Source organism: Pristiophorus japonicus, chromosome 5, assembly GCF_044704955.1.
Source record: "Pristiophorus japonicus isolate sPriJap1 chromosome 5, sPriJap1.hap1, whole genome shotgun sequence".
Taxonomy (NCBI): domain Eukaryota; kingdom Metazoa; phylum Chordata; class Chondrichthyes; family Pristiophoridae; genus Pristiophorus; species Pristiophorus japonicus.
Window position 1 is genome coordinate 297,231,818 of NC_091981.1, and position 21,717 is coordinate 297,253,534.

Sequence of the window (21,717 nt, forward strand, 5' to 3'; positions counted from 1 at the left end):
TCAGTTGTCAATAGTTAATGGGTTCCTATGGTACAAGAATCCAAGGGAAACTTGCAGCAGGGAAGAAATGCAAAGAAAATATTGAGGGTGATTCCACCTGTTCCAAGGCATATTCCTAGGCATCTTAATGGAGTTCACTGAACAGTCCTCAAGTTAACATGGCACTGTCTAGATGCAAGTATAGCACACACTGCATTTGACACAGTTCCTAACAACTGTTCTGGATGTACATGAGTCTCTTCCTGCCCCCCCCCTGACTTTGGTACCTCTATCTTCACTATCCTCCTCCTCTGTTCCTTTCCTTCTTTCACAATCCAATCCCCTCTTGATTTGGGGAGGGTCAGTGTTGTGTGTACAGGATCCATGTTCATTGAAGAATGATGACCTGACCAGAAAATCTTTGCTGTTTGTTTGTATCATGTCTCCACATAAAACTGTTTAATCTGGCAGCACCGATGGTCTCTGCAAATATCTCTTTATTTCTAATATGCATTTTACTTGCATGCAAGTCATCCAAAAGTCAGTTTGGTTTGTTTTGAATTGAATGCTGGTGGGCATCAGTCACTATTTTGGACTAAATAGCACTGTTCAAGACCCTCGACGCACTGTGATGGAATCTAAACAGCATCTGGTGCTGTATAAACTTGTCTGTATTTAGTCAACGGGTGGTGCCATCAAACATATGTAAAATCAAACACTTAACCCTTACTTTTAGTCATCAGTAGTTTTGCTAACCCACTGTAAAGATAATCCATGGACACCATCCATTTACACAGCTGAGCTCTGCTATTAGCCCACGCTCTGTTTATTCAGCTGAACAGTGTGAATAACAACTTGTATTTACACTGACTTCAACAGCAACTTCAACGTAGTAAACCATCCCAAGCTGCTTCACAGGAGCGTTCTAAAACAAAATTGGGCACCGAGCCACGTGAGATATTAGGGCAGATAAGGGGGGTAGAGAGAGAGAGAGAGAGAGACCCAGTGAGACCATACAGATATCGACAGCTCAGTTGCAAGCGGGTTGCCGCACCAGGTGACGTCCCCCCCCCCCCCCCCCAAAAGAAACAATGACTCCCAGTGGCAGTTCAACGTTGAACCGATCGCTCCTGTCCGACTGTTATATTCAGAATACAAGAGGCTCCATTACAACAGCTGGTAGGCCATCTGTAATCATCTGCCGATTTATTTGACAAGTGTTCAGGCAGCACGAGTAGGCTTTGGTTCAGTTCTAATTGACTTTGTGCTTAATGTCATCTTTTGACTGAATCTGCTAAAAGCACAACCTGTGCGCTGCTGCCCTGCTGTTCAGATTGCCCCAGAACCTGAAGCCCAAGTAGAAGAGAGCATCTTCCCGAGGGAAGTGGTTGTGAGCAGGATGTTCCCACAGCAATGACGTTGGGATTCCAAGCTGGGCGATGCGGGGGACGTTCAGAAAGTGGGACCATGTGACTGTCGGTGGCGGAGTGGGGGAAATGACACACGCTGGTGTTGGGTGACCAGGGGATAGGTTGAAGCAGAATTCTGGAGGTGATCCTGGAGTTTGGGAGAATAGAGGTGGTGGAGGTAGAAGTGTAGCTGGCATTTTTAGGTAGTTTTAGTGAAGGGAAGTGCTTATTTTCAAGGAGAATTCTGATTGAGGTGTTCAGTCATAATCCCACAGAACCTTACAGCGCAGAAGGAATCCATTTCGGCTCCTCATGTCCGCGCCGGCTGATGAGCCGCACGGCCCTCGGTCAACAGCCCTGAAGGTTGCACATAAACTTATGAACAATGACGGAAAGGCAAAGAGCACCCAGCCCAACCATTGGCTCCTCAGCCAATCATGTACACCAAATGTATGTAACTGGTTCCTCTGAGCAAGAATACTATTGCAACAACACATCATGATAGGGTAAAACTAACCTGTCTCTCCATGTTCTCCGTCCCTGCGCACGTTCCAAAGGTAAGGAGACACAAGGACTTGAAGTTGATGGCGAGATCTTGGTTGGTACCGAGACGTGAGGGGGCACTTGGTATTTGGGCCCTAGTGTAGATTAGGATAGGGTCTGTGGCATTGCGGCACATTAAACCTCTGTAGTACATCAGCAGAGAAGGAGTTGTGTCCAGCTGCCACAGCCAGGAAGCCATGTGCATCAGGATAAACACCCCCATAGCTATGGAGAGATGGGAACGCCTGGAAAGGATGAAGCTGGTACACTTATCAAAAAAAGACAAGCTGATGTTAGTCTTTGCCAAAAGAGGGTCACTGAATTTCAGCCCCCCCCCCCCCTGCAGAATGCCCCATGCCATCTGATGGAGGGGTATTGGAGGAACCTGCCTTTTTGCTGCACCATGTGAATAATGGGCTGCAAGATGCTGAGTAAATCCCCCAGTTAAAGCCGTTTGCCCAGAATGATCTTGTGTTTGTGATCAGATTGTTCAGCAATGCGAGTAGAACTTGGACCAAAAATGGACTTGATTCAAGCAGTCGAAGGTAGGCTGCGATTCCGTTCCTCCGACAGCATCAAGAAAGCAGTCCCATGAGCAAAATAGGTCCCACAAGCAAAATAGGCCCCACGGCTCTCACCTTTGCTGGCGTCATAAGACTGGTGCTAGTTGTGGTTTACCAAAATCTGGAGAAACTGAGGGGGGTGAGAAATGCTTTATGGGCACTATCTTATGGGCCTCCAAGAATATGGGGAATCCAACCAATATTGGTCTCCATTTGGTAAAGGAAGATAATCCTGGTTTGTTCGTCCTCTCCTATAGGTAATGGATGTGAGTGCTGGATTTACAGCTGTAAATTACTAAAATAGGGCATCATGTAGCCCTCCTGAGCAGGTTCTGAGTGTAATTCTACTCCTGCAGTGTAATCACAACAGGCATAAAAATATATGTATAGCAGACTATAAATGGCAGTGTTCAGCTGCAATTATCTGACACAATGGAATTCTCGTCTGTCTGTGTGCCTTCCTTCAAAAGCCTGCTCAAAACCAAAACCCCATATTTTCTGTCACCACCCTAATTTCTTTCCCATATCCTGCTCTGACTTGCTGTCGAAGCATGTTGATGTTTTTGTCACATGAAGGTTGGTGTTGGGTGTCTGGCTGTGTTTTTGCAGGCTGGCTCACTAGAGGTATAAGCATATAAACAATTTGCACGCATTGTTCACGGTGAGCTGTGTTCATGTTGCAGGAAACCATCCCTATCATATGAGCCCAGACAGAGTGGTGACATTGAGCTGCGTTGATCTATTTTCATTCTGTTTGGAAGCTGCATGTGTGTCCTATTTTAATACTTTGCAATGTCTTCCATTATGCTTTACCAAAATTCTGCTGACAACTGCTGTCAAAAATTCAGTGAATGTATCTTAGTGGATTTTTAAAAACTTGTCTTTGGACTGGATTTATTTCCCACCCCAGTGACTGAGGCATGAACTTGAGCATAATCTGTAACTTCTGAGTGGTGTTGTCCCCAGCTTCTTGAGCCTATTGAGACTGGGCATTGCCCCCAGCTGCTTCTGTTCGCCTGGTAAAGACTGAAAAGGGATGGCTGTATAAGGGAGGAAAATGGAGAATGCTTAAAGCTTGTCACTGTATCGTTGTTTTTTCTTTCTCCCTAAAGGATAGAGAGCTATTCCTGTAAAATGGCAGGGGATGACAAGCAGATGTTTAAACAGTTCTGTCAGGATGGACAGCCCCATGTCTTGGAAGCCCTTTCCCCACCTCAGACTACAGGAATTAGTCCAAACAGGTAAGTCAAATCTTCCTTGGAAAAGAGAACCCATTCTAAAAATGACTCATTGTATTTATTGTACACAAGATGCGTATTGTTTAGCCTACAGTCAGTTGAGTGGTCACTGACTTCCCCCCCCCCCCCCCCCCTCCTGCTCTTCAGATAGAGAAGCTGGGGAAAGTGAGTCCAGTCTGGTGCACCAGTGTGTCCTACACAGAGCCATCTGTTTGTCACCAGCTTTAGCTGCCAGAGATTTTGGCACGGTGACACACTCTCAGTTCTCAAACTTTTTCAACCTTCCAATTCTTTCTTTCCCCCTCGCCTCCTCCTAAGTTAACAGTCTGGGTGGTCAGAGTGCTCATGTCCTACTCATGGACCTAGTGCAATGGCAAAGTGCATCACTGTTTGAGACCGTCCATTTGAAACTTGACACCTTGCCTAAGTTTATTAATGTTAGGTGTCAAAGTTTATCTTGGAGTTCATGATTGGACTCTCGGCTCCTTATTTTCCGTATCAAAGATTTGTGGAGAGTCCATATCTGTGTTAAGGTAACTAACTCTTGCTGTCTGTCCTTCATTTTAGGTTGAGCAAGAGCCAGAGTGGGGATGAAGGCGAGGGACCGCTCTGTGACAAGTGTAGCCGCAAGACGCTCTTCTATCTGATTGCTACACTCAATGCATCGTTCCGGCCAGATTATGACTTCAGCACTGCTAAAAGTCATGAGTTCAGCAAAGAGCCCAGTTTGAACTGGGTAAGTGGATGCAGCAGCATTAATTATGGAATCGTTGGTTTGAAAATTATAGAAGTAACCAAAGATTAGCAACTTTGGGTATGGTTGGGTGAACTATTGCATGTGTTGAAATGTGTTTTTTGGGCCGCGGTGGGGGGGCGGCGGCAGCATCTGACCCTTGAACTTTGACCATTACTAAGTTTATATGGTCTACCCAGTACTGAGCTGCATTATTGCCAGAAACTGGTCAGGAGTGGCTAAATTGGTCATGATCTTGGACCTGCTGGTATCATAAATGCTCCAGTGGGTCTTCACCATCGCTCCAGTGGCACAGTCGCTTCAATTTACTGAACTAGTCCAGTGGACTTGACGACACCAGAAAATAATTGGACCCCAAAGAAATCTATATTGGTCCTGGTGGTGATTGTCACTGATCTAGATGGGGCCAGAGGAACAGATGTCTGCTAGGACATTGAGTCACTTGCCCAGTGTTTATGGGGACTATTTCCATGTAACCTCAGTTTTAAATGAATCCTGAGCCCTGTGTTTAATCTGTTCAGGTGATGAATGCTGTGAACACCAGCCTGTTTTCTGCAGTTGGAGAGGAGTTTAACACACTGAAGCCCCAGCTTTGGAATGCTGTTGATGAAGAGATCTGTCTCTCCGAGTGTGACATCTACAGGTAACCTGAAAATGAAAATTAAATTCGCACCAACTTTCAAAAAATGCCAATATTCTTCCCTTTGTGTGGCTCAGTTGGTAGCACTTTTACCTGTCCGAAGGTCCAGGTACTTGACGACCAAATCTAGGCCGACTCAGTGCTGCATTGTCTTCTGGGTGACCCAAACTGAGACATGCTTTACCTGAATATAAAAGAGCATATTACACTCTTCAAAGAAGAGCAAGAGTTTCTCCTGGTGATCCTGTTCAACATTTATCCCTCTAAGACCACCTGATGCAGAATAACTCTATGTTGTTACTGTTTGTGGGATTTTGCTGTGTGCAAATTGGCTGCCACATAAGTGACTACACATCAAACATAATTCATTGACTTGTGATGTGCTTTGAGACATCTTGAAGATGTGAAATGTGCTTATGTAAATTAATGTTTGCTCAAACTATCTGGATTTTTAAAATCTATTTTCTAATTGCTATTCTACTATCCTGTACACTGGAATAAGGTGTGTGCTCGAATTAACTCAATCCCCTACACCAGTGTAAAACTTGGTGAACATTTGGATTGGAAATAGTTTATACAATGTCAGTGGGTGGAGCATTACAACAGAACAAATCCAGATGGAGGAGGAAAGAATACTAGTATATTTATAGTTCCTTGTGTCCTGACATCCCAAAATGATTTACATAGAATTAAGCGCTGGTGTAGAACAAGATACTATCAACTTAGCTCGGTTGATAGTGCACTCGCCTCCGAGATTTGGTTTTGATTTTCATATTTACGAAAGGATATACTTGCTGTGGAGGCAGTTCAGAGAAGGTTCACTAGGTTGATTCCGGGGATGAGGGGATTGACTTGAGAAAAGGTTGAGTACTCATTGGAATTCAGAAGAATGAGAGGTGATCTTATCGAAACATAAGATTATGAGGAGGCTTGACGAGGTGGATGCAGGGAGGATGTTTCCACTGATAGGAGAGACTAGAACTAGAGGGCATAATCTTAGAGTAAGGGGCCGCCCATTTAAAACTGAGATGAGGAGGAATTTCCTCTGAGGGTTGTAAATCTGGAATTCGCTGCCTGAGCTGTGGAAGCTGGGACTGAATAAATTTAAGACAGAAATAGACAGTTTCTTAAACGATAAGGGAATAGGGGTTATGGGGCGCGGACAGGGAAGTGGATCAGCCATGATATTGAATGGTGGAGCAGGCTCGAGGGGCCGTATGGCCTACTACTCCTCCTATTTCTTATGTTCTTAAGGTCGTGGGTTCAAGGAAGTTGAACACAATTTAAGCCAAAGTTCAGTGCAGTATTATTGTCGGATGTCCTTCGGATGAGATGATGCAGGAAGTTCCATCAGCCTATTCTGTTTCAGTTGTGTAGGATCTTATGTCCAACATTCTTCCCTCAGCTTGCACTACTAAAGCAGATTAATTGGCCATTCATATAGCTGTTTATGGGACCATGCTGTGTGCAAAAATGTCTGTCTCACTCACCTAATGTGGCAACAGTGGCTGCTCTTCAAAGCAGCGTATGTAAAAGTGTAATCTTCTGAGAAGTGTGATAAGACACTAAAAATTATTTACATTTGTTCTGGCATGTGGGCATCACTAACCAGGCCAGCATTAATTGCCTGTCCCTAATTGCCCCCGGAGAAAGTGCTGGTGAGCCGCCTTGAACCGCTGCAGTCCGTGTGGTGAAGGTGGTCCCACAGTGCTGTTGGGGAAGGAGTTCCAGGAATTTGACCCAGCAACGATGAAGGAACGGCGATATATTTCCATTGGAGGTTAACTCAGCAAGTCTTTGCATGCTGCAGGGTTTGATTTGTGATTATGTAAACACTTTAATCCAGTTTATTCTGGCCTGCAGTTGCCCTTGTAGTTAGATTATGATGATACAAATGAGTCTAGTCCCATTAAACACACTGAAGCTCCATACAGTGGCAGGGACCAGCAACTGCACTTTGTTGCTGCATGATTGTGCAATCGGAGGTGGTCCATTAAGTAGAAGTTGATGGGGTTGGTTTTCTAAATGGAGGAGTCAAATCGGTGGAAGGCCGAGATAGTGATCTTGTGAATTGAGCTGGAAACTCTCAGCAGACCTGTCAGCATCTACTGGTGGGACCTCTGTCAGACTAATCCAGGGCCCCAAATACTCCTTCCAGGTGAAACAGCGATTTACTTGTACTTCCAATTTACTATACTGTATTCGCTGCTCATGGTGTGGTCTCCTCTACATTGGGGAGACCAAACACAAATTGGGTGACCGCTTTGCCAAACACCTCCGTTCAGTCCGTAATTGTGACCCCGAGTTTCCTGTTGCTTTAATTCTCCACTCCCATTCTGATATCCATGGCCTCGGCCTCCTACACAGTTCCAATGAAGCTCGACGCAAGAACATAACATAAGAATTAGGAACAGGAGTAGGCCATCTAGCCCCTCGAGCCTGCTCCACCATTCAACTAGATCATGGCTGATCTGGCCGTGGACTCCGCTCCACTTAATCACCTGTTCCCCGTAACCCTTAATTCCCTTATTGGTTAAAAATCTATCTATCTGTGACTTGAATACATTCAATGAGCTAGCCTCAACTGCTTCCTTGGGCAGTGAATTCCACAGATTCACAACCCTCTGGGAGAAGAAATTCCTTCTCAACTCTGTTTTAAATTGGCTCCTCCGTATTTTGAGGCTGTGCCCCCTAGTTCTAGTCTCCCCGACCAGTGGAAACAACCTCTCTCTCTATCTTGTCTATCCCTTTCATTATTTTAAATGTTTCTATAAGATCACCCCTCATCCTTAACTCCAACGAGTAAAGACCCAGTCTACTCAATCTACCATCATAAGGTAACCCCCTCATCTCCGGAATCAGCCTAGTGAATCGTCTCTGTAACCCCTCCAAAGCCAGTATATCCTTCCTTAAGTAAGATGACCAAAACTGCACGCAGTACTCCAGGTGCGGCCTCACCAATACCCTGTACAGTTGCAGCAGGACCTCCCTGCTTTTGTACTCCATCCCTCGCAATGAAGGCGAACATTCCACTCTGCTTCCTGATTACCTGCAAACTAACGTTTCGGATTCATGCACAAGGACCCCTAGGTCCCAACCGCAGCATGTTGTAATTTCTCCCCATTCAAATAATATTCCCTTTTACTGTTTGTTTTTTTTTTCCCCAAGGTGGATGACCTCACATTTTCCGACATTGTATTCCATCTGCCAAACCTTGGCCCATTCGCTTAACCTATCTAAATCTCTTTGCAGCCTCTGACCTCTACACAACCCGTTTCCCACTAATTGGGATTACAGAGACGTGGCTCCAGGATGATCAGGGCTGGGAACTCAACATCCATGGGTATTCAACATTCAGGAAGGATAGAATAAAAGGAAAAGGAGGTGGGGTAGCATTGCTGGTTAAAGAGGAGATTAATGCAATAGTTAGGAAGGACATTAGCTTGGATGATGTGGGATCTATATGGGTAGAGCTGCAGAACACCAAAGGGCAAAAAACATTAGTGGGAGTTGTGTACAGACCTCCAAACAGTAGTAGTGATGTTGGGGATGGCTTCAAACAGGAAATTAGGGGTGCATGCAATAAGGGTGCAGCAGTTATCATGGGTGACTTTAATATGCACATAGATTGGGCTAACCAAACTGGAAGCAATACAGTGGAGGAGGATTTCCTGGAGTGCATAAGGGATGGTTTTCTCGACCAATATGTCGAGGAACCAACTAGGGGGGAGGCCATCTTAGACTGGGTGTTGTGTAATGAGAGAGGATTAATTAGCAATCTCGTTGTGTGAGGCCCCTTGGTGAAGAGTGACCATAATATGGTGGAATTCTGCATTAGGATGGAGAATGAAACAGTTAATTCAGAGACCATGGTCCAGAACTTGAAGGGTAACTTTGAAGGTAGGAGGCGTGAATTGGCTAGGATAGATTGGTGAATGATACTGAAGGGGTTGACTGTGGATGGGCAATGGCAGACATTTAGAGACCGCATGGATGAACTACAACAATTGTACATTCCTGTCTGGTGTAAAAAAAAAAGGGAAGGTGGCTCAACCGTGGCTATCAAGGGAAATCAGGGATAGTATTAAAGCCAAGGAAGTGGCATACAAATTGGCCAGAAATAGCAGCGAACCTGGGGACTGGGAGAAATTTAGAACTCGGCAGAGGAGGACAAAGGGTTTGATTAGGGCAGGGAAAATGGAGTACGAGAAGAAGCTTGCAGGGAACATTAAGGCGGATTGCAAAAGTTTCTAAAGGTTAGTAAAGACAAACGTAGGTCCCCTGCAGTCAATCAGGGGAAATCATAACGGGGAACAAAGAAATGGCGGACCAATTGAACAAGTACTTTGGTTCAGTATTCACTAAGGAGGACACAAACAACCTTCCGGATATAAAAGGGGTCAGAGGGTCTAGTAAGGAGGAACTGAGGGAAATCCTTATTAGTCGGGAAATTGTGTTGGGGAAATTGATGTAATTGAAGGCCGATAAATCCCCAGGGCCTGATGGACTGCATCCCAGAGTACTTAAGGAGATGGCCTTGGAAATAGCGGATGCATTGACAGTCATTTTCCAACATTCCATTGACTCTGGATCAGTTCCTATGGAGTAGAGGGTAGCCAATGTAACCCCACTTTTTAAAAAAGGAGGGAGAGAAAACAGGGAATTATAGACCAGTCAGCCTGACCTCAGTAGTGGGTAAAATGATGGAATCAATTATTAAGGATGTCATAGCAGCGCATTTGGAAAGAGGTGATATGATAGGTCCAAGTCAGCATGGATTTGTGAAAGGGAAATCATGCTTGACAAATCTTGAATTTTTTGAGGATGTTTCCAGTAGAGTGGACAAGGGAGAACCAGTTGATGTGGTATATTTGGACTTTCAGAAGGCTTTCGACAAGGTCCCACACAAGAGATTAATGTGCAAAGTTAAAGCACATGGGATTGGGGGTAGTGTGCTGACATAGATTGAGAACTGGTTGTCAGACAGGAAGCAAAGAGTAGGAGTAAATGGGTACTTTTCAGAATGGCAGGCAGTGGTTCTGTGCTGGGGCCCCAGCTGTTTACATTGTACATTAATGATTTAGACAAGGGGATTAAATGTAGTATCTCCAAATTTGCGGATGACACTAAGTTGGGTGGCAGTGTGAGCTGCGAGGAGGATGCTATGAGGCTGCAGAGTGACTTGGATAGGTTAGGTGAGTGGGCAAATGCATGGCAGATGAAGTATAATGTGGATAAATGTGAGGTTATCCACTTTGGTGGTAAAAACAGAGACAGACTATTATCTGAATGGTGACAGATTAGGAAAAGGGGAGGTGCAACGAGACCTGGGTGTCATGGTACATCAGTCATTGAAGGTTGGCATGCAGGTCCAGCAGGTGGTACCAGGTGAAAGCAAATGGCATGTTGGCCTTCATAGCGAGGGGATTTGAGTACAGGGGCAGAGAGGTGTTGCTACAGTTGTACAGGACCTTGGTGAGGCCACACCTGGAGTATTGTGTACAGTTTTGGTCTCTTAACCTGAGGAAGGACATTCTTGCTATTGAGGGAGTGCAGCAAAGGTTCACCAGACTGATTCCTGGGATGGTGGGACTGACCTATCAAGACTGGATCAACTGGGCTTGTATTCACTGGCGTTCAGAAGAATGAGAGGGGACCTCATAGAAACGTTTAAAATTCTGATGGGTTTAGACAGGTTAGATGCAGAAAGAATGTTCCCATGTTGGGGAAGTCCAGAACCAGGAGTCACAGTCGAAGGATAAGGGGTAAGCCATTTAGGACAGAGATGAGGAGAAAATTCTTCACCCAGAGAGTGGTGAACCTGTGGAATTCTCTACCACAGAAAGTTGTTGAGGCCAGTTCACTAAATATATTCAAAAAGGAGTTAGATGAAGTCCTTACTACTAGGGGCGGGGGATCAAGGGGTATGGCGAGAAAGCAGGAATGGGGTACTGAAGTTGCATGTTAAGCCATGAACTCATTGAATGGTGGTGCAGGCTAGAAGGGCCGAATGGCCTACTCCTGCACCTATTTTCTATGTTTTCTTAATCTTTGTGTCATCTGAAAATTTTGTTACACTACACTCTGTCCCCTCTTCCAGGTCATCTATGTATATTGTAAACAGTTGTGGTCCCAGCACCGATCCCTGTGGCACACCACTAACCACCGATTTCCAACCTGAAAAGGACCCAAGCTCAAGGAACAGCACCTCATCTTTTGTTTAGGCACTTTACAGCCTTCTGGACTCAACATTGAGTTCACACCCTAACCTCTGCTCACATTTTGCTCCTATGTATTTTTTCTCTGTTTCCAATGGCAGCTGATAATTATCCTGCCATTCACACCCTATCTAAACTAATTTTTTTCTAACTTCTGCTATTACCATCTCAAGTCAACCCATCATCCCTTTTTGTCTCAAGTATCTCCTGACTTTCACCCTATCACAGATCTTCCCTTTTATATTGTCCTCCCCTCCCCCTTTCAGTGCTCCTTAACAATTTGTTCATTTCAAACATTCGCCAGTTCTGACGAAGGGTCCCAGACCCGAAATGTTAACTCTACTTCTCTCCAGAGATGCTGTCTGACCCACTGAGATTTCCAGCATTTGCTGTTTTTATAACCTATCTTTCTCTTCCCTTTTCAGGTGCTGGATGAACTATGTATTTCCATTTGTTAATTAATGTTTGTGCTGGGTTCCAGTAATTGCTTCATCGGAAGCTCACGAATTACTTCCTGCAAGCACTTGCTCAAACCTGCAAAGAACTCTCGCATCTGCCAAGATTCACACAATACTAGTCATAACTGTGCTGCTATTGCAATCCTTTTTAAGCGAACTTTTTTTTAATGCTATAATATGTCAACTTCTATAGCACCTTTCACAGCATCAGGACATCCCAAAGTGATTTACACCAATTACTTACTTTTGAAGTGCAGGCACTGTTGTAATGTAGTTTGAAGTTTAACGGTCAGAACCATATACACACTCCTGTGACTTAGAAACATGGAAAATAGGTGCAGGAGTAGGCCATTCGGCCTTCGAGCCTGCAACACCATTCAATATGATCATGACTGATCATGCAACTTCAGTACCCCATTCCTGCTTTCTCTCCATGCCCCTTGACCCCCTTAGCTGTAAAGGCCACATCTAACTCCCTTTTGAATATATTGAACGAGCTGGCCTCAACAACTTTCTGTGATAGAGAATTCCACAGTTTGAGTGAAGAAGTTTCTCCTCATCTCTGTCCTAAATGGCTTACCCCTTATCCTTAGACTGTGACCACTGGTTGTGGACTTCCCCAGCATCGGGAACATTCTTCCTGCGTCTAACCTGTCCAATCCTGTCAGAATTTTATGTTTGAGATCCCCCCTCATTCTTCTGAACTTCAGTGAATATAAGCCTAGTCGATCCAGTCTTTCTTCAGTCAGTCCTGCCATCTCAGGAATGTCTGGTGAACCTTTGCTGCACTCCCTCAATAGCAAGTATGCCCTTCCTCAGATTAGGAGACCAAAATTGAACACAATATTCCAGATGAGGCCTCACTACGGCCCTGTACAACGCCCTGTACAACTGCAGTAAGACCTCCCTGCTCCTATACTCAAATCCTCTCTCTTCAAGGCCAACATGCCATTTGCCACCTTCACCACATTTATATCAAACTCGCTCCACAATCTTGATGCGCTCCTCTTGCTGATTTACTGCCTTGTTCCTCCCTATCTCGAACATCCTCCAGCCCTACAACCCTCCTGAGATCTCTGCACTCCTCCAATTCTGACCTCTTGCGCATCCCTGATTTTCATCGCTGCTCCATCGGTGGTCGAGCCTTCAGCTGCTGACGGCCCTCAGCTCAGGAATTCCCTCCTTAAACCTCTCTGCCTCTCCTTTTAAGACTCTCCTTGCTGCTACCTCTGCCTTGATATCTTGTTATAGAAACAGAAATTTACAGCGCAGGAGGCCATTTTGGCCCATCGTGCCCGCCTTGTCCGACAAAGCCGCACGGCCTTTGGTCAGCAGCCCTGAACGTTGCATTAAAAACCTATGAACAATGGCGGAAAGGTAACCCAGTCCAACCAGTCTGCCTCACACAACTGCGACACCCCTTATACTGAAACATTGTACACTTCCACCTCAACTGGAGCCATGTGATCTCCTTATGTGGCATGGTGTCAAATTTTGTTAACGCTCCTGTGAAGCACCTTGGGACGTTTTGCTATGTTAAAGGTGCGATTAGAAATGCAAGTTGTTCTGCACACAATACATATTGTAGAACTAAAAGTTTTGATTACCACTCCTGGCCCTATAACTTCAGACCAATCATTCCTCTGTGCTGAATGTTTCACGTCTTTTCTGAATTAAAAATAAAAAGCAACTAGGGTTTAGTGAAGGAAAATGTGTAAATTATCTGTCCTTCCTGCATTATGTCTTGTGCAAATATTCCGAATTTACAGCAAACTGACACTGGCCAGTGGTGGAGGTTCAGATGATTGAGGCCGCTTTACATTGCAGCTGGACAAACGCTCTTCCTGTTTAAGGTGCACTGTCTGTCTCACTTCTGCCTAGCCTCTGAGTGCTGCTGAACCTGTGTAAAACAACATCACCTGCACAGGCCACAGTTTGATGCGTTTCCTGACCCAGTCAAAGCGTGTGTCCAGGTTTGAGTCCCAATTTGTGCTGAATGGACTGAACTCTGCTCAGGCATCTGTTGGGACATTCCAGTTGGAAGAGAAGTTAGAATTCCTGTGACTCCTGCAAACAAGAACACCATTGAGGCCTGTAGCTGTATTGCCCTGCAGTCAAATAGGCTGCCAATATTCAGTGTGTTTGGCTTTTGTTTTGGCTGTGCATCCTCTCAGTAATATTCGTGATCCTAAAGGGTATCGGCAAGATAAACAAAACTTGTTTAACACTGTCACTTCTGCTACAAAGGGGTATAGTGTCAAACTTGGAGTAAAAAGATAGTTTGAATTTCACTGATTTGTGCAGATGGTGGTGGGTGTGTGGGCTGGGAGGCAGTGGGGCTAATTGTATCAGGTAACTCCAGAGTTGGATTATAAACCCCGGAGTAAAGTCTTGAGGGATTATATTGAGATTTGATCATTTCTCGACACTGGGACCAGGCAGCTGGACCATTCTGGTCCTGTACATTCACTATAGGGTGGGCAGAGCCTGTGTAACCGTACCCCAATAAAGGCAGTGTCTCCAGAAGAAAAGTTAATGCAACATAATCGATTGGGGCTCTTGAACATGTAGATGGTGTGTGTGAGACACCTACAACGTGAGCCTCTAATGCAGTGAACTTTGGCTGTGGACTCTATCGTTATCAGAACGTTGGCATTTATTTTTATGCTCTTAATTTATTAAGTCATTTTAATAATGTGTGGAATTGTTTATTCCCAGCTACAATCCTGATCTGGACTCTGACCCATACGGCGAGGAGGGCAGCCTCTGGTCTTTTAACTATTTCTTCTATAACAAGAGACTGAAAAGGATAGTGTTCTTCACGTGCCGCTCAGTCAGGTGAGATTTACCTTTTAATGTGTTGTCCAGTTACTTATTCCACGTCTGACGGGTGAGGCAAGCTGTAGAGGCAGAATTGTACATGAGTGAAAATCACTTGAGCATAACTGACGTGATGCAAGCACTTTAGGGACTATACAAGGGCAGGGTGTCCCTGCAACTCGACACCTGTATAGACTCTGCCCATTCTTTTATCCTCTCTGCTTTATCAGACTTGAAAGCTTCACCTGAGTCTGGAGGATGGAAAAAGGCTGCTCCCTGATCCAACGATCAATCCTGCAGACCAGAAACTTGCTGAACCTATTGTGGTTTGGGTGGGATTGGGGGCAGAATGGAGGCTATGGAGAAGGCTTGGAATTATATGCTTCACACTTGCTCATGCATGCGCACACATGTTGTGGGATCTCATTTTTCTTGTGTACGAGTAAGGCCAAGATTGTATGTAGTCAATGGCTTTGACACACTGGCCCTTAGCTATAAAAGCTTGGACATCACTACCAGGGTGTCCAAACAGAGGCTAAACATCATCCAGTGATTGGAAGATAGGAGAGTGCAGTGCCTCAGGTCATTCTCGTGCAACCCTGTTCCCTTGGGCAAGTTGCCTGCTTGATATGTTAGTCTGAACACTGCAGCGGCTGAAGAGATGAGAATTGGAGAGGGGAGAGCAGCGTTACTGGTCTAATGTTCATCTTGTTAAATTCAAGCTGGTTCTTGGTGAAAGTCTAGTCCTGGATAGAACTCCTTGGGGCTTTGAGAGATGCTGAGAGCACGGCAGCGCCATCTAACTTTGCCTCCTTGATTTGCAGTGGGTACTTGTACAGTCAGGGCACTGAGATTAGCAACAACTTTGACATGGATCTGGAAGATGAAGACCTCCTTAGTCTGGATGATGAGGATGAGGATGAAGAAGCAGAAGCCATCGAGGAGGCCAGGTTTGTCCTTGTGCTATGAGTTGTTAAATAAAGTGGGTATTTGTTCACCCTTTCAATACCACATATCCAGCCTTCCGTGTGAACTTTACAATGTTTTCCTGGCCTATTATGGTTGTTGGAAGATGAGGGATAATTTCCATACTGCGAATGTGTATTGTTATCAAATCGGGAGATATATATATAATGGATGGCTGATTTTGATAGTGGCCGTTTTACACTATTGCCCAAACTCAAAATTTCCCCTCACCAGAAATGGAGGGCTTCACAGAGCATAGTCCTGTCTTCACTCTGCTTTCCAGATGGTGATCGGGAGCCTTGGCTAACTATCTCTCCTCTAACCTAGCGATGGAGAGGCTGATTGTAGTCCCTGCACTGCTGCCTTGAGTCAAAGCTGGGTCCTGCTGTCTATATGGCCAGTTACCTACAGGCTTTTACCATTTGTGCTGTTGGCAAGCTTGGAAGCTAACCACATTTGTTTTTAGACATTTTGGTTCAGTCTTTTTGTGTCTACTCATTACTAGCAGATGAGTAGGTGGCTGGTTTCCTACACTGTATAACCCAGCATTAGTTGTGGGACCCTCTTTGCTGCTCTGTGCTCAGTTAGTTGATCTCGCCTGAGACGGTGGCACCATAGTTGGCCTCTGGTGCTGGGGAGAAACCTCAGATTGGTTCAGATCACTGTGTCCAGCGAACGTCTGCTCCAAAATCCAAACATCTGACTGTATAATGAGGACAGGATTGGGCCACCACAATCTCCAATTCTGCTGACATTTGTTATCTGGGCTCTCAAATGAGGGATGGCTTTTGGGTGAGGTACTAGGAAGGCATGTGTATAACTGTACCTCAGGCGGGAGTCAGCATATTCAAGATAGGAGAGGAAATTAATGAGAAGGAGTATTAAGGTATTTAAAAAAAAAAAAAATCTAGGATAGAGCAGTGACTAAAGTGCACTAACTGTTTCTTCTATCCTCAGGTACCAGGCAGTGTGTGTCTAAGCAGCGAGCAGATCATTATCTCTTCAGCATCTCTGCTTCCTATAACCTTCAAACTGACTGCTGTTGTATGAAGCTGAAGGTGACAGACCAGCACTTTCCTCATTCTTAATCTCAGGCATTAAAACTTTGTTTTGACTTCGGTGCGGACCTGTTGCGAGACTCAGACTTCCGAACGGGCTGCACCAGGAGCTTTGAGCAAGCCTTTGGTTTTAAAATGGTTGCCTCCAGTCCCTTGACCCAGGATTACCCGAGTGGATGAGTCATCGTACGTGTGTTTTTATTTTTGACTCCATTGCTGACATTCGCCTCTTGTTGCACGGACCTGTGTGTTGCGAAGCATGTTTAGGAAGCCAAGTGAACAGACTCTGGTCTTCTGCAAGCAGCAAGGAGGAGCACACCAGAGTACTCCATGGATCAGGGTCAGTTTTGCACTTGCAAGATCACAGCTGTCATCAAGATCTGTGTTTTTGGACATAACTGGTGAGCACCAGCGCACCATCAACCTGGTGTTTCCCACGAAGCGCGCCCCCCCCCCCCCCCCCCCCCCCCCCCCCCCCCGAGCACCTGGTGGGTTGTGATGCTGGTTTCTCGCTGGCATGTAAAGTGGCTGATTGCAATGGACTGGATCAGGTTTCACACCCAAGGACAACTGATTAATTGTCTCCTCGTTTTGCTTTTAAAGTGGTTGCGCTCTCTGCTCCCGTGTGTGAAGCTCATTTTACCCCCCCCTCCCCTATTTTGAAGGGAGACTGTAAAGCTATCCAGATGGGTCTCCTTAGTCTGCAGACTAGTTGACGATTTGATTTACTTTGCCTCCGTTCCGGTTCTAAACTGGAGCTCGCAATATGGCAGAGCCCTTCAGTCTCATCCTGTAAAGTCCTTTTTTAAAAGTTAATTTTTTTTTTGGTTTACAAAAAAAATAAAAGTTGTTGTATAATCTTAAATCCTTTTTTTAATGTGTTACCAAAATATATTCTTTGCAGCAATTCTTAAGGCAAAGCTTTAGTTTTGAAAGCAGAATCTGAGTTGGAGTTGAGGGCTGGGCCTTGCAGTCTGCGTTGAAGCTCTGTCTGTAGTACAGGGGGTGAAGGAGTGTTTCCACTGGATCGCATGTCACCAGGCTAATAGTTTCAAGATTGTCTTGGAGCACTTAATCATTGATTCCAATTCACGCAGTGTCCTGTTTCTCCCATTGCTGCAATGAATTCCCACTTCAGCCAGGAGTCTCCATTTGGAACTGGACAGCATTGAGGGATGAGGCTGTCATGTCTTTCATTTTAATGGCTATTCCACTGGTCTGGCTCTTTCTATCCCCCTGCTGTGTTGCTATCATCTATTGCGTCACCCCTTCAGGATGCATCTACTCCAGATCTCTAGCTTTTCCAGACTTCGTGTACATGTGGCCTCGCTCTCCCCTGTGTTTGTCGCCTCTTGTGTGTCCACTGTGATGTCTTGGCCCTATTGCAGCATAATCCTGTCTGATGCATGCAGTTTGATTGCATTTCAATTAGCTGGGATTATCCCCAATACAGTATTGAAATACAGCGAGGGTAGAGTTTCAGGGCAGAAGGATAAGAGTGCATATTCCTGAGGTGGTTGTCAATATGTTCAAACTGAAATGTTGTAGTACACTGAGTTGAGATACTTCACTTGTTTCCACTTTGATCACTGGGAGGTACAATCCTATGCATCCATTGGATAGTTGAGATTTAAATGCAGGTTTGACTGTTCTTTATCCTTCGAACACATCCCTACTACAGCCCCCACCACCCCCCCCCCTTGTTATGATCATGCCTGAAATGGTACTCCACATTTCTGAGCGGTGATCTAATCATTAAGCTGATAAAGAACTGGACAGCTGGCCAAAGGTTGGTGGGTTGGGCAGGTGACAGCCACCTGGGTGGGAGTCAAGTTGCTTATCCCATGGTGTATCTAGGTATTGCTGCAGCGTTGCATTATGTAGCAGTGAATGCTTCCTCCACCGCCCATTCACGCTTGAAATCATTCACAAGTACTCCCTCTGAGGACACCAACCTCAAATAGAATCTGAATGCAAGCAGAAAAGGTGCCCAGCACAACAGAGTGTATGGTTGCACCAGTCAGTTAGCGCTGTGTGATTACCATTTGTTGACTTGGGTGCTGTTCTTCTATCGTTGCTTGTCCTCTACGTTGCTTTGCCTATCTGAGCTTTGCTGACATTAAGGAACTGGGCAGCCTGCATCCCAGATGCACTAATTGAACTCATCACCATTTTGGAAACTTTGCACTTTTTGTTTTGTATGTCTGGTTCATGAAACGTATAATATTTCCACAAGACTATTGGGATCCAGTGCTTTCTTACCGAGTATTGAATAGAACCATGGAAACCAGGGACAGAATCCTTAAGTGAAGTGCCAGAGTTGGGTTTGTTTAATATCTTTATTATAAATGAATCACCAGCTTGTCCGTTTTGGCTTCTTTCAACTGCGGCAAAGGAAATGAGGACTAGATGCACCACGTGAGCATTCGACTGAATGATTCTGGTGTTTGGGTAAAGTGGACTTCCACTTCCTTGGATTAGTGATGGGAAGTTGTGTTTGACTCTTGTGTGCTGCACAGATCTCCCCTAAGCTAACTTTCCAATGCGAGACAACTTTTTTAAACCAAAAATAGATAGGGTTGCTGTACAAGTGATTTTACTTTTGTGTATTGGGGTTCATTCTGTCAGAGGCCAGTACCAGGGTTAATGCATCAGAATTGCGTGATGAAAGGAGACCATGGTCCATCTTGCTCACTTTCTACAATCCCGGTAGTCGCATGACTAATGCTAGCAATCCATCTCAATGAGTGAGTCTAGGATAGACCCAGACATGAAACCCCCAGTACTGGAGAACTTTGGGTACTGTGGGTCCAACATGACCTGTTCCTCCCACGTGCCCTGAGGTGGGAAGTGAACCAGAAGGGGCCACAGATGCTAGAAATGTGAGGGGATTTAAACTTTAATCAATCAGGTTCTTCTACATTACTCTTTTGGGTAACTCTGCACACTGGCTGCATTATTGCACCACTCTAACATGGCTTTTGAACCCTCAAAGTAAGTTATGAGATTAGCTAGCACAGGTTAGAAACATAGAAAATAGGTGCTGGAGTAGGCCATTCGGCCCTTCGAGCCTACACCACCATTCAATAAGACCATTCACCTCAGTACCCCTTTCCTGCTTTTTGTCCATACCTTGATTCCTTTAGCCGTAAGGGCCATATCTAACTCCCTCTTGAATATATCCAATGAACTGGCATCAACAACTCTGCGGTAGAGAATTTCACAGGTTAACAACTCTGAGTGAAGAAGTTTCTCCTCATCTCAGTCCTAAATGGCTTACCCCTTATCCTTAGACTGTGTCCCCTGATTCTGGACTTCCCCAACATTGGGAACATTCTTGCATTTAACCTGTTCAGTCCCATCAGAATTTTATGTTTCTGAGATTCCCTCTCATCCTTCTAAACTCCAGTGAATTAAAGCCCAGTCGAATCAGTCTCTCCTCATATGACAGTCCAGCCATCCTGGGAATCAGTCTGGTGAACCTTCACTGCACTCCCTCAATAGCAAGAATGTCCTTCCTCAGATTAGGAGACCAAAACTGAACACAATATACCAAGTGAGGCTTCACCAAGGCCCTTTAGCCGTAAGGGCCGTATCTAACTCCCTTTTGAATATATCTAACGAACTGGCCTCAACAACTTTCTATGGTAGAGAATTCCACAGGTTCACAATTCTGAGTGAAAAAGTTTCTCCTCATGTTGGTCCTAAGTGGCTTGCCCCTTATCCTTAGATTGTGACCCCTGGTTCATTAAATGTTAGCTGAGTTCTGACACATTCTGGAGGAATGAATACAAGGATGGGAATCCAAACTCCCAAATGGTCCTTGCAGCTTGAGGAGTTGCCTTGCATCCAATTGCCACCCGAGGGTGTTGGCCTTGACTCTGTTGGAAAGCCCTCTTGCCTTCAGGGACTTGGGCACATAATCTAAGCTGTCAATCCAGTGCAGTGCTGAGAGCCAAGGTGCCATCTACCCTCTTGGGAGGATTTAAAAGATCCCATGGCACTACTTGAAAATAAGGGCACTCTCCTGGTTTCTTGGCCAAAATTTACCTCTCGACTAACATCACCAAAATCAGTTATCTAGTCATTTACCTCCGTGCGGGACCTTGCTGTGCACAAACTAACTGTCACAATTCCCTACTCATCATCATCATGGGTAGTCCCTCGAAACGAGGATGACTTGCTTCATCGCCAAAAAAAGATGAGTTCACAGGGGTTTCAATGAAGGACCTAATATTCCAGGTCCCGAACTACATCCTCAAGGGTGGAAGATGCCTGTGTGTGGATTTTTTTGTGTGGTGGCCGTTGCACACCAGGCACCACACGGGCTTGACAGAGCTCGGTCTTGGTCTAGTGGCAAGGGTTATCCAAGACGACTGGTGACCAGCTCTGCTGCACGGACCAAGTGCGTGCACACATTGCAGTGTGGGCTGGCCCGTGCTGCCCCTGGCCCCGAACTCGTGCCTCTCCTGGGCCCCTATCACATCCCTCTACAGTCTCTCGCCGCTCCTTCGCCCCGACCTCGCCGCTCCTGCTGTGTCTGCCCATGCTCCAATCACAGACCTGGACCTTGATGACGTCACTCTTCACTGCATTCGCCCTCCTGCGCTGCTCCCTGTAGTAGTACGTCTCCACACTGCTCCCGAGGCCTGTGCGCCACTCCTTTTATAGCCCTGACCTGCCACTGCATTCCCTACATTACCACAGTGACTACAGTTTTTTTTTAAATGTACTTCATTGGCTTCCCACTTAGATCAGAAATAGAATGAACTCCTTCATCATGTGTTCTGCTAATGGCACTTGACTCCACTAAGATGTGGATCATGGGTGGTGATGCTCTCCAAACACTCTGGTTCACTTGCTTTAAAATGTGGTTAGGATGGGCCAGAGGATCGGGTTTGGGAGGAAACCATTAAAGCATAGTTTATTTCTCAAACCATGTTGCAATCATAGACTCTTACAGCACAGAGGGAGGCATTTTAGTCCATTGTGCCAGTGCTTTGAACGAGCTGTCCCATTCACCCCACTCCCCATCTCTTTCCCCATCGCCCTGCAAATGTTGCAATTATAA

The 21,717-nt window shown here is 45.4% G+C and overlaps 1 protein-coding gene across 2 annotated transcripts in view; it reads left to right on the top strand.

The window, feature by feature from the left end:
• The window catches only part of LOC139264782 (repressor of RNA polymerase III transcription MAF1 homolog), a 52,035-nt gene extending 34,930 nt beyond the window's left edge, over positions 1-17,105 (top strand). For both annotated transcript variants that reach the window (XM_070881912.1, XM_070881913.1), the window contains 6 exons: positions 3,607-3,735; positions 4,300-4,468; positions 5,008-5,129; positions 14,521-14,640; positions 15,447-15,572; positions 16,546-17,105. In XM_070881912.1, the coding sequence (XP_070738013.1) occupies positions 3,607-3,735; positions 4,300-4,468; positions 5,008-5,129; positions 14,521-14,640; positions 15,447-15,572; positions 16,546-16,567 (688 nt within the window). In that variant the 3' untranslated portion in view covers positions 16,568-17,105. The remainder of the gene's footprint in view (positions 1-3,606; positions 3,736-4,299; positions 4,469-5,007; positions 5,130-14,520; positions 14,641-15,446; positions 15,573-16,545) is intronic.
• Positions 17,106-21,717: the final 4,612 nt, after the last annotated feature.